Genomic DNA, 13,003 nt, shown 5'->3' on the forward strand with positions numbered 1-13,003 from the left:
AGCCTTCATTTTCAGTGCAGGGAACAACTAAAGCCACCCTGGTCCTTCTCCCATCCCCTCATTTAAATAGAGAGATGGATGATAGATAGATAGATAGATAGATCGATCGATCGATCTAAAAATGCAATGGCAGGACCTCAGTGTGAATGTGAAATATGGCACTACGATAATCCTCCAGCAGAGATCCCAAAACGCATCAGCGGGAAGAAGGAACAGGAGAATTTTCAGGAAATACTATTTGACTTAGAAAACAGGAGCCATGATTACCTAAACTGTCTGCTTCCTATTTAAAATGACAGTCAGGAATGCATTTGATTTTGGTAATAAACTAGCACCTGTCATTGCAATTAAGTGCACTATAGACGTACGAATTCTTCAACCATTAAAACAAAAAAAATCAGCCATTCCTTTACTCCCAAACTTTGAGACTTAAAAATGAAGCCTATTATGGATATTCAATACAGTGCCAGATCTTCTGCCTTGTTAAAATGATGGTGCTGTAATCCATAGCTTCTCTCACAACTGGAAAACCCGAGTCAATCCAGCTCGTGCTGCTGAAAGGCAGGGGTGTGAAAACCTGAACTGTGTCCCTCCCCTCTCTCCTCAGCGGGTCTCAGACCTGGCAGCAGCCAGAACCCAGACAGCGCTGACTAAGCCAGGATGGTCAGGGCACAGGCGTGGGCAGAAGTGGCTTTAGAAACGCCACCGGCAATATGACTTTAAAAACCACATCCCCAAGGGTAAGTTCTAGGCCCAAAGATGGTTTCTTAGTTTCTAAGAATATGATAAAAGGAAATATGGGGGAAAAGGGACAGCAGAAGTGAGAACAAGGGAGCCAGGCCGCTGGGTACGGCAGGGAGAGTGTGGGTTTGGGAGTCAGAAATTCACGTTCTTCTCAGCAGAAGCTCCAGGACCGTGGGCAAGTCACCTAACCTCTGTGAACCTGCTGCTGCCACACAGAGCTGACAGTCCCTTCCAGAGGTCCAGGGAGGATGGGAGGGGACAAACAGAGACTGTGTGTCTCAGGCCAAAAGCACAGCACCTGGCATGTGGCAGGCACGTGATACACAGTAGCTATCATACCTCTGCTACAAGTGGAGCAAATGAAAATAAATATTTCAAGCGAAATTCAGGAGACTCAGTGTTTATCCACTGAGATTGGAGAAATTAATTATGTTATAACCATAGGAGGACTCTTGAGCCATAAATAATGAGGCAGAGAAAACATATTAAAAACCTGTCCATGCTAAGTTAAAAAAGAGTTTAGGACGATGGATATTTCCACTTTCCATTTCTGAAGATAGAAGGAGGGTATAGATTCACACATTTGCCCTTGGAAATCGAAAATTCTTGGAAGGATTCATGAGAAACAGTGCACAGCGGCCATCTGAGCGATACGGACCCGAACTGAAGGCTGAGGAGAAAGGAGATTCGATCTTCACTGTACTTTTATTTATCGTGTTATTTAACTCACGTGCATATTTAATCACAGTCATAGATTAAAAACACTTGTGAAAATATGAACCTTGGTGATAAAGCATAGATCACTGTCACAAAAGGCACTGAGCACGGCCGCACCGGCTCCAGCTGCTACAAACCACAGGTGCCAGAAGCCCCAGCTCCACAACTGACCTCATTTCCATCACTTCCCGCCGGCTTTCTTCGTATTTATCTTTCCACTCGGAGACCTCTCTCTCCTTGGTTATAATCTAGGGTCAAGGAGAAGAAGAGAAAGGTTGGCCCCCAACGAGTGAATTCAGATCTGAGCAATTCATAGACCGAGTGGATTCGGATCTGAGCAATTCAGAGACCGAGTGAATTCAGATCTGAGCAATTCAGAGACCGAGACGATACTGAATCAACGTGGAATTAAAACTTTCTCCACCAAACAATAACAATAACTGCATTCAGAGCACTGCCCCGGGCATGCCACAGAAGCCAGCCAGATATCAGACCTTTGCGATGCCCACAGGGGAACGACTCAGAGGTGTGTGCTTTTTGTTATAAATAAGGCCATAAAGGCTCAGGCGACACTGTGCCTAGGAAGATCAAAACACACAGTCTGCTACCCGTCTCTGCCTGCAGTGGTCAGAGGAGACCGTCTGAGTCTGAAGACGGGTGTGGTGTTATCTATTTATTCCCATGTGGCAGAAGCCGCAGCTGGCCTTCCCCGGGCACACGCCCGCCACGGTACCTCTGCCCGGGCGATCTGGAGCGTGGAGTCCAGGTCGGGCTGCTGGAGCAGAAGGCCTGTGGGTTTCTCCACTTCCGCCGTCCCGATGCGGGAGTACAAAGCTGTTTTAGAGATGGAGACATCTGCTGGGTGAGCAGCTTCTCTCTGTGGAAGGGTTAATTAAAAAAAAAAAAAGTTACCATCAGTGGTACAACAAAGAGGATTGTATTCGTCCTCGCATGAATGGGTCGGTTGTATGGTTTTGAAACAGAGAACATCCAAAGTATGAGAAAATGCTAAGACTCAAGAATGGGAGAATGGCGGATACGATCTATGGAAATCGATCATTTAGCACCTGTACAGGCAGACAAAGGGGCTAATGGCAGAGGGCTCCCCAACCCCCGGCCCTCGGAGTCGAGCGTGTCTGGTGCCTGCTTATCACTGCCATTTATCAGACACTGAGGCGTGTAGGCACAGCATGGAAGAACCAAGGTCATTCTAAAGCAGGCTCCACTTCCAAAATAAAAACCTGACGTGGACGATGTTGACCCCTAGTCTACATTTGCTTTGTTTTGAATAATGGCAGATCTGATCTTTTTCTAAGACTGTCCGCATTTTAATTCGGGGGGGCATTTGTTCTGCTCCATTTGATAGGGTATGAGTCACAAAGCTTAAGGCTTACCATAGCTGTCAACCAGTGTCACCAAGGACAACCTAGTTTCTAGATGTCTAAGGTATGAGTTATGCTGGAGCTGTCACCTTCAGTCTGTTGTGTCAATGGAAAAACTGAAAACTGGATCGATGATAATATCTACATTTGCTGATAAGACCCTCAAGTGGTACGATTCCCCATCCCCCGCAACGGACACTGGTTTGAGTGTAGACCACAGTCGCCAGCCTCTTGGGAAGGGAGGAGAAGTCTGTGGCTCCTCTCCCTCCCTCTGCACAAAACGCTCAGCCATTTCCAACGCACTTGGAATGCAGTGTTAGAAGCATCGTCAACCAGCGCAGCCAGGGGTGTCAGTCTGTCTCTACTGAAAAAGAATCGCCAAACCAATCACACTCTCAGTCCTATTCATCAACCTCCTGGTGCTGTCGTGGTTGCCACGGCCAACCTGCACCCTGGTTACCAGGGCCCAACTGGCCGAGATATGATGGTGGCCTGCTTCTTGCTTGGGAAAATTTATCAGAAGAAACTGAGCAGTGAACAGATCACCGTGGTGTGGTAGAAAGATCTGCGCCAAGAATGGTGAGGACTCATCTTGGCAATGGCAGCACATACGATTAAAGAACCGACAGTGACCGAGAGGCGGGTGTGCCTGAAGGTAGGTGAGCGGAACTTCTCTCTCCAGTCATGGAACAGGCATGCTCCCTCGACCATGCCTGTCGAGGAAAATGAACTTGAGACAGCTTAGAAAACTCAGGTGCAAGTTTAATGGATAGGACTGGAGGTTCCCGAGTTAGGACCAGTTAGTGGTACACATGCAGGATGAGCTGAATGGTGTAGGTTGTCCTAGAAGTGAGTGTCTGTTGCTTGAGTTTCACTGTCCCCTGCCTGGCTTTGAGTATTTGGGCTATCTGTGACATGGGGCCCGAATGACAACCACTGGTCAGAGAGGGGAGTCACCAGACCCTAGGGACGTGCTCACGTGCCAAACAGTATGCAATGACCTAAAGAAGCCTCTGTTCCAGGACATGTGACCAGAACACAAGTTGACAGCCCTTAGGAGCGAGCAGACCGACCTGTCAGAAGAAAGATGCCACCGACCGCAGGAGAAAGCTTCTCCCATGAACGGGTCAATCTCTGCAGTTTGCAATGTTTTCAAGGTCATAACTGTCATATGGGAAACTTCTCAGGGAGTAAATGGAAAATTATTCTCAGACATTGACTCGATATCTATATTTATGGATAAAGTTCATAAACACAAAATTCTAAAGAGGATTTAAAAAGAAAACGGTTCCTATCACTTTTTAAGAAAAATAATCTGCTCTTTGAAAGTAAACTAGAATAGAATTTCAAAATGGAAAGAACAGGAGAGACTATCTAACTCGTCCTAGTCCTTCTGACGACGAAAACAAATGAGGATCTGAGTGACTTGGCAAAGATTTCCCAGGCTGAGATTCAATTCGGACCCAAAATAAACTGGCTCTCTGAAATGCAAGAGAAAATGAGTTAAAACTAACTTTATCATACTGGGCAAAAACTAAATATGAGCCATGCAGGAGGAATTAATGATCTTTAAGCTGCCCAAAGTCCTTTGTAAAACAGGGAAGGGAATGAAAAATGAATAAAATAATGAGCTTTCTAAGTAAACGCACAGGGTTAGTTACTACCATGTACAGTGATTCGATATCACGGTTCATCTTGGCCACCTGCTGTTTTCAATAAAGGAGCAGATGACTTCGGAATGCCACTGGAATGACTACCCGAGGATCTGCATGGTAGTACAACTCACTGAACATGCCCGGGTGTTCTCTGACAGCCCGGACTTGCTTTTATCTGAAATTAATAGGTTTGTCTCTCGCTGCTATTTTAAGATCAGATTTAGATTAAGCTTTGTTTCTGTCACATAATCCTCCACTTGCTACTTTAGAGGAGCCAAAAAGCCACTAGAATCACGAATTAAAACATGAAATGGCCAGGACTCAGAGAGCAGGGGGCCTTTGGGACCAGTTTCTAACCCCTCAACCCGTAGCCTCAAATCTTGGCCCCTGAGAGGACCCCTGGGGACTGTCACCCCAGGTCAGATCGACAGACCTCACGCCTGGGTCCTTCTGGCCTTGCGGCCCAGGGCTGGAGGCCCCGTCACTCCCCCGGGCCGACAGTCCTCCTTGCGGCCAAGTCCATGGTGCCAACCCTTAGAGAAAGCTGCCGCTTCTAGGATCGAGGCAGGACCCCTGTCCCCAGGAGCCGGGCCGGGAAGAGCAGTCCGAGAGGAAGGCACGAGAGTGGGGACTGGAGTCGAGGTCAGGTGGGGAGACCACAGCAAGCTGAGCCAAGGTCACGAAGGGAGGACAACGGCTGGGCCCCTGGGGGGTGTCTGGGCCACATGGCACCAGGGCTGGGCAAGAGAGCGGCCTCAGGCCAGTGCCGCCCCATCCGAACTTGACAACAGGCAGTTCTCAAGTTCAGGACAGAATGAGGAAGGCATCCCGCAGGAGGTGCCTCCAGCCTCCGACTGGCCGCTCCTTCCCACCCAGTCACGACACGGCCTCAGTCCTCAACACAGGCTGCAGGCAATGACCACACGGTCTCAGAACTGGCAAGTCAACCGAGACCCACGTGCCAGCCCTCCGTTGCCGCCCTGCAGACTGTCCTTCTGGCTTTCAAGCATCGTGTTGTTGAACATTGGGGACAGGTGGTGGTTTCTGGACATGGTGTGAGACAAGGAGCCTATGATGTGGGCCGCTGACCAAGAGGACAGGCCGCCCAGACCTAACTCCTTCTCCCACTGCCGTAAGGCCCGGGCACCCGCCCTGATGGGCCAGGCCTCCGGGGGATCGGCACTGGGGACTAACACCCCTTCCCTCGCACTGGTGCCTGTTTCTAGGACTCCCCCCGCCCCGCCCTCGAGCTTGCCACTTAAATGTGCCTGTTCCCAAGTCACCCCGACAGCTCCTTCGTCCTTTATACTGGGTCCCTGTCACCCAAAGTGGGATGCGTTAGGCATCACAACCACACATTAAATCGACCCCCGTGCACACCGCACCCCTAGGCAAGCCGTACGTATGGGACATTCAGGTCCTGCCTCTCCTGGTTCGGGGTTAAATTCAGGGCTGGCGCCCCGCACAGCCGGTGGTCCTGCTGGGACTCACCCCAGGAGGACACGACCCGATGCGGTGTGGCCAGGAGCGTGTGGGTGGGAAGCAGTAAGGAGCTACAGCCAGACACCCCAGACCCGAAGGCCTTTCCTCATCGGTCATGTTTTCTGACTGAGGCAGAGGGGACCCCGCTGTCGCCCCACAAAGGCTGGGCTGGGCTGGCTCTCGGTCTGAAGGGAAACGCAGGCCGAGGGCCACCAGGAGTCACCCCAGCACATTCCATGTTGCTTTTCCTCCCCTTGGGAAGATTTTGTTTTTATTCCAAGTGGTTGCACTTTTGTGTTGGTGACAGTTTAAGCCCATACTGCCAAAATGACTGGGCTATGTCACCTGCGGCCGAAATATACAGGCAGAGAAAAGAGCAAATTGGAGATTCAGCTGCTATTTTCTTTCTATGTGTCAGTGGTTCCCAGGGGGGTCAGTGTGTCTATGCGAACAATGGTCAGCTACTTCCCTGGGCCAAGGTCACCAGACAATAGACGTCTTACAGAAGCGGTACAGATCACTGTGGCAGGGAAAACTAGTCCTTACACTCCAAGGCAGCCCACCCCACGAAATGTTTCCCTAGCCTGCTCCTCCGAAATGCACGAGGACGTGGCTGGGCTGTCCCTCCCACTCACACTCAGTAGATTCGTGTGACAATATTTTCTAAATCAAAATCCGGACACAAGGTCTGAGAACAGTCTGTAACTGACAGGAAGTCAGCCACCGGCCGATATTTGTCAATCGCCATCTCTGACGCGCTTGGCGGGGGCAGGCAGGGCGGCGGGGCACCCTAGAACCCTTCATACTCAGTCTGAACTGCTTAGCGGGCATATGCTCAATTCTGCCTCGAATTTCTGGACAGGACGATACTGGATTTTTAGTGGCCAAACTTGAAGCAATTCATTCTGCCTTTAAGCTACAGCCTGAGAATATCAAGAAATAAATCTAACAGGGGCGGGGGTGGGTGGCAATCCTCACTGGTTAATGCTTTCTAAAGATCTCATTTTCGTGGAAATTTCACCCAAGTTTATGGGTTGGCAGCAAGAACAAGGACATCAGCAATCTAAATTTACACTCTTGCCCTTGCCCTGGGTCCCAGTATGCCTGGTCTGGACACCCAGGGTGACGACCTTCTTTCACTAGGTGGTGTCTCCGGGACCCCCTCCCCCCAGCTCTAGAGAAACCACATATGGGGGACCCCCAGGGCAGGAGCAGCAGACCAACTCCTGATCATGTACCAAGGCCAAGAGACAGGAACCACCACCGGCCCCTCTGCCCAGAGAGCTGTCACTCATGACAGAAAGGCAAGGGGCTCCATTGGGAGGTTTGAAATCTAGCTCCCACCAAGCTGGGGAATCACTGTCTGGCTCCGTTTCCTCATCTGTAACATGGGACCTGACCCCGCTTACTGAGCAGGGATGCTGTGAGCGTCTGATCAGGTAACAGAAGCAAAGGTGAGGGTTGGCTAACCACATTTACTGCACGCCTGCTGTGGGCCTGGCACGGAGCTGCTTTCCACATGTCATGTGTATTGTCCTCAGCACCCGCAAACCTGCCATTGTCAATTTCGTCTCGCGGATGGAGAAACAGGCTCAGGCTGGCTCACCAACCCGTTCAAGGCCATGGAGGACTCCCGCTCTGGTCTGACACACCAGGTTCGCTGGGCTGCCCACCTCGGGGTGGGCTGTGGAGGGTGGGAATGGCATGCCTCCTCAGAAACCCTGGTTCACCTGTCAGGCCCAAGGGGTGAGCTGAACCTCACAGGGCCACACACCGTTACACACGTCATCGGCAACTCATTCAACTTGTTAGGAAAAAAATATCCAAACTTGGAAGCCAGGCGAAAACATTTTCTGCACGCCCTATCATCGGTATCACGCTCCCCTCCAGCTGCGGGGGTGTCGGGGCGAACGGCCTGCGGCCCTTTGCTGTAAAAAGGGTTTTACTGGAACACCGCTACACCCACTCACTAATGCACTGTCTGTGGCTGCTTTTGAGCTAAGGTGACAGAACTGAGTAGTTGTCACAGAGACCAGATGGCCCACAAACCTACAATATTTACTATCTGCCCTTTAAAGGATGGCTTTACTGTGACCCTTTGGCCCTGGCCTAAGGGTCACCTGACATCTCAGGAAGGTCTTGCTTTCACTTACTATTTATTCTGGATTAGAGTCCAGTCTTAGCACAGTTAGACATTAACTTGTAAAAATAGAAAAGTTGTAAATGATTACTCTTCAGTAGAAAGGCACATTGTAGAAAAAAATACAACGCCTCAAAGGCGATGATTTGTTGGTCCTGCTTAACTAGTATTAACCGGCTTGACGGCGAACTCCGCAAGCATAATCCAGCCTTCTTCACCCCACTGGCTGTGAGTCGGTTTCTCCTATGTCTTCCATTCAGCCAGCTGTGCTGTCCTGTCAGTTCCCTTGTTACTGAGTTAAACAGGTCCCAGACCCAGACGTGTGCTCGGGGTGCATGTATGTGAGAGTTACGCTTTTAGCTTTTTGGAAGATTATACTGTGCCCCACCCCGACGATGCCCGATGGTTAGCAAAGAAGCTTCCGGACCACACAACATTCTGGAGAGGCGGAGCACGGCAGCAGCAAACCGGTACCTTGGTGTCCTGGCGGCCGCGGGAAGCCAGGGCAATGTGCCTGGCCAGCTCCAGGGCTTCTATCCGCATGATGGCAAACTCTAGCTCCTCCTGCCAGGGGGATGGGTGTGAGCAGCCGCAGGGGGATGCACCGAGACAGGACGTAAAACTTTCCACATCCGAGAGATGAATGGCCCCGTGAATGTGTCATGACAGATACTCAGAGAAAACACACGCTCTGGCTTTCTTTCACAAGTGACACCTCAGCAGATCATGAAATCATTATTTAATTTCCTTTTTTTCCCCTCTCCTCCCCCAATAAAATTGCCCTTGGAATGTCTGTCAGGAAATAGTATGCCTTTGAATATGAAATGATCTTTAAAAATCAAAATTTTTACTGTACTGTTTCCTGTCTTCCCTTTTGTTTGCTCAATGTACAGCTCGCCAGCGATTTCCATGAGGGGATGGGCACCTCCCACCTCTCTAGGTTTGCTCTGAATGTCCCCGTCGAGAGGATATCAAATTAAGTTGTCAAATTTAAAGCACAGCGTAGGTAATTGTTTTGGTTCCAGATGCGAGGCCCGAGTCCAGATGTTATCTCAGTGGGAGTCTGAGAGCCTCGTATTCATAAGTAGCTTGGCTCGATGGTGATCTAATTAACATCCTCAGTTTCGTGAATAAATCACAGAAACTGCTTTTGGGGCTATCAAAACTTCTGAAAAATGACCGAGCCCCATTTCCAAATGGAAGTACAAATGGTCTGTTCCATATACGATCGCATACTTTATGTCATTTTGGCGTCTTGGGTAAAGAACACCACATATATCAGTCTTTGAGGGGGAAGTTATTTCATCTGGAACATTCTCAGCAATTCTTCATTAAATCCTGCCTCATTGCATCTGGGGTTCAGAGGTTCATTCTCTACTGAGGTTTCGACAAACTCCCCAAAGGTCACGCATGGGCTACAAACCTGAAGTTTCTGAGCAAATACTGGGGGGTTCTTTTCTGCTAAGTCGGGTTCCAGATAGTCAAGCGCACCACAGAGAGAGGCGGGATGGGCCAGCCTGCTGAGGAGGGCGTCAGCAGCGGCAAAGGAACCCTCAGGAGCTGTCTGAAGGCCGGCGGAAGAGCACACGGAGGAAAAATAGAGGAGAACAGAGTGATATCGGCTCCAAGCAAGGACCACGCATCTATCTGCTGGACATTGCTACCCTTAAGGCTAAAGAGAGGACCAATTAGGGGTCAACACTGTCCCTTTCCTTTAGACTGATTCCCACCTGCGGACAACGGGCATCTTGAGAGTGGGAGGCCCGACCCCCTCCCCAAAAGCAATCTTGGGTGCCCTCCCAACGCCCCCACCACTCTCAGCCCCTCACCAGTTGGTGGGAGGAAAGTTACCATTTGCTTATTTATTTCAAAATCTCAGGGGGTGGGAGACAAGCTAGGTGATGGGTTTTGCAAACATAAGTCATCGAAAAAATACCTCCAAGTGTAAATATCAAAGGAAGTTAGGTTTTGGTAAAGTCGTTTTCTAAATAATGGAAAGATGATTTCTAACAAAAAAGGGTCTCCTAATAGAAAGCTTCAAAATCAAGAGCCAACTTCATAGAAGTTAAACCATGCACGAGTCTTTCAGAGTATCTATTTGAGACTGTTTGAGTCACATCTAGACTCTTTCTGCGCACTATTATTTTTCCAGTCTCCGACTGCCAGACACGCAGTAGGTGCTCAATATTCGATGCATAAGATAAATGGTTAATATGAGACAAAAAAGAAACACACTAAATCAACAGTCTCAAGCCCCTCGGGGATTGGTAGGAGAGAGAAAAAGAAATAAAAACGAAATCCTAGAAGGATGGTCCACTTTAAACGTACAAGGGGTTGGAGATGGTGGGCGAGGCCTTCGGCCTGGGTCTATTTGCTCTGAGGTGAGAGGTGTCAGTCCTGGTCCATAAGCAGGGGGGATTTCTCATCACTAAGGCCCAGGAAAACCAACTGCTCCTCAAAAGGAGAGTGTCTCCTGCTCTGTCTTTCTCTGCCCTTGCGGATGGAGGAGCAAGGGACAGACTGATGATAGCTCCACTCATGGCTCCAAAGCAACGGTCTAGTCCCAGAGGCTAAACGTGGAAAGAAACTAAATAACCTTGAAGGCAAATAAAGCACTTAGGTGAGAATTCCACAACCATGCTGGTGAGAATGGAGTCTTTCTCTCAACGTCACAGTGGGAGAGGGATGCTTCCTAGGCTGGCTTCTGTGGTCTGGGGTGTGGGGTGCCAGGTGGCTGTTGCTTTGAAGGCCTAGCTCCCTTGGTGAGGGGACCCAGCTGGCCAGGGGCCCTGGCCCCAGTGATCGTGGGCCCCTCTGATCCCACTTACAATTTCGATCGCATCTGAAGCGGCGCCCAAGGCCATGGCCTCCAGCTCCTTCTGGGAGGACTTCTCTGGCACCTGCAAGTGTGGCTCTTGGCTGGGGGCCAGCCCTCGTGCAACAGGGTGCTGGATCTTTGCTCCAGCATTCACAAGGGCTTCAGTCTCCTCAAAACTTGACCTGAGGAAGCAAAGGGCATCTTTAGTCTTCTCACTGGAAATCCCACTGGAGTGGGCCCCGATGACCCGACTCATCCCAAAAGATCCTGGACTTGCAGGGCTGCATTCCTGGAGGGAAGTGGGGTAGGTCTTGGGTGGCCATGGGGCATGCAGGCTGGGCAGCCTGAGGGGGAGGGGTCAGCCCCGCCCCAGGGCCTGCTGGCAAGGGAGGGTCAGAAGCACAGATGCCACTGGCCGAGAGGCACGAGCTGTGGAGTTGAGCAAACTGCCAGTTGCTTGGTTGTGTGCCGTAGGGTTCTGTGTCTCAGTGGCCTTTTCTGCAATATGGAGACAACATACCTCTCTGTGAAGGTCAAGTGAGATGCTGCCTGCACGTGAAGCATCTAACACGGGGCCTATCACATGACCCCGCCACTGTTGTGATGACATCATTGTCATTCTTGCCACTCTAGGCAGGTTCTGGAGTGACTCTGCGACATCAGAGTAAGAGCTTTCACTCGCGCCCAGTGCAAGGGGCAGGGAGGAGAGGACGTGAAGGTCCCAGTCTCGGGGCGATGGCCCAGCCACACCCGGCCCGCAGCACACAGCTCAGAACACGACTGACGAACGCTAACACTCACGTCGACACTAACGATCAACATTTACGGGCACTTCGTGTACGCCAGGCCCCGTGACAAGCGCTTTTCTTAGAGTGTCTCAGTACAATCCTCCCGATGGCTTTGGAGGACAGGTACCCCATCCCCATCGCACAACTGAGGGCCTCGTTCTACCTTCGTACAGTCCCTACAGGACTAGCTTTATCATCATCCTGCAGCATGGGGTTGGGGGTCAAGTGACTTGCATTGTTGTCCCAAAATCAGTACGGCTCAGGGGTGGGACGCAGGCTCTGACTGCTTTGGCACACTGCCTCCCCATGGGATAAATTAAAAAATAAAGCTGTGTGCTTTGGGGGCGATGGGGGTGGGGCTCACACATTGAGCTGTTAAAGGATTTCACCTGGGTCCTAAGGACTGTGAGTAACAAGCCCTCTGCGTTGACATCTGTGTGGATATCAGAGGTAAAACAGAGCTGCCTGACATATGTAAATGAAGCAAAGTCAGGACCGCAGTGCCAAGGCGCTCAGGGGCTCGGGGACCTCTGGCCTGCTCTTCAAGCCCTCTCATCATCAAAGTCATACCCTGAACACGGCGTCGGGGACTCCGACGTCCGGGCGGGGAGCGACTTGACTGGGCTCTCCTGAGACGTGTCGAACATAAGGTACAAGGCCTGCTTCTTCGGGGTGTCGTCGTCCTGCTGCGGGGATCAGAGTCACACGTCAGCTCGGCTACGGCTAGCCTGAACGTGTCACACAGATGACAACCAGAGCACTTTCAAGAGAAACGAATCACTTAGCAGGGACAAGCCTTCCTTTTTCTCGAGCCACCCGGAAGAGAGGAGCTGGCCGGGAGGGAGGCGGGCGGGATGGGAGGGAGGAGGGAGGAGGGGGCAGCGAGCGCGTGCAGCTGATGCAGCCGGAGTGAGAGGCGGAGGACCGCAAAGGCGCTGCGGGCCGCCCTCTCCGGGGGAGCGATCACGCCACCCACGCCCACGGAGGACAAAGAGGGGCGGGCAAGAGCTCGGGGCGGGCAAGAGCTCAGTCCGGGCGTTGCCAACCATCAAGTGGCGGGGACAAGCATGATGACCGGGCAAAACGAGCACGACCGTCGAGGCTGGCTGACTAAGCAGCACCCGCAATGATGCAGAGAAAGATAAATATGAGAGCGACACGTGCGGGCCATTCGGTGTCACGGCAAGGCCTCCTGGCACCGCCACACCTCTGTGGGCACGGCTGGACGACAGCGCAGCGTGGAGGGTCGCGCTTGGAACCAAATGCCCCATGGCAGC

The 13,003-nt window shown here is 51.2% G+C and overlaps 1 protein-coding gene across 1 annotated transcript in view; it reads right to left on the reverse strand.

Moving 5' to 3' along the window:
• Positions 1–13,003, reverse strand: part of TACC2 (transforming acidic coiled-coil containing protein 2) — a 173,555-nt gene that overhangs the window by 12,554 nt on the left and 147,998 nt on the right. The window contains exons 14-19 of the mRNA XM_039870890.1: positions 12,297–12,412; positions 10,949–11,120; positions 9,544–9,684; positions 8,595–8,684; positions 2,195–2,338; positions 1,633–1,709 (exon numbers count right to left, since the gene is read on the reverse strand). Of these exons, the coding sequence (XP_039726824.1) occupies positions 1,633–1,709; positions 2,195–2,338; positions 8,595–8,684; positions 9,544–9,684; positions 10,949–11,120; positions 12,297–12,412 (740 nt within the window). The remainder of the gene's footprint in view (positions 1–1,632; positions 1,710–2,194; positions 2,339–8,594; positions 8,685–9,543; positions 9,685–10,948; positions 11,121–12,296; positions 12,413–13,003) is intronic.

This window comes from Pteropus medius, unplaced genomic scaffold (genome assembly GCF_902729225.1).
Source record: "Pteropus medius unplaced genomic scaffold, Ma_sr-lr_union100, whole genome shotgun sequence".
In the NCBI taxonomy this organism is placed as follows: Eukaryota; Metazoa; Chordata; class Mammalia; order Chiroptera; family Pteropodidae; genus Pteropus; species Pteropus medius.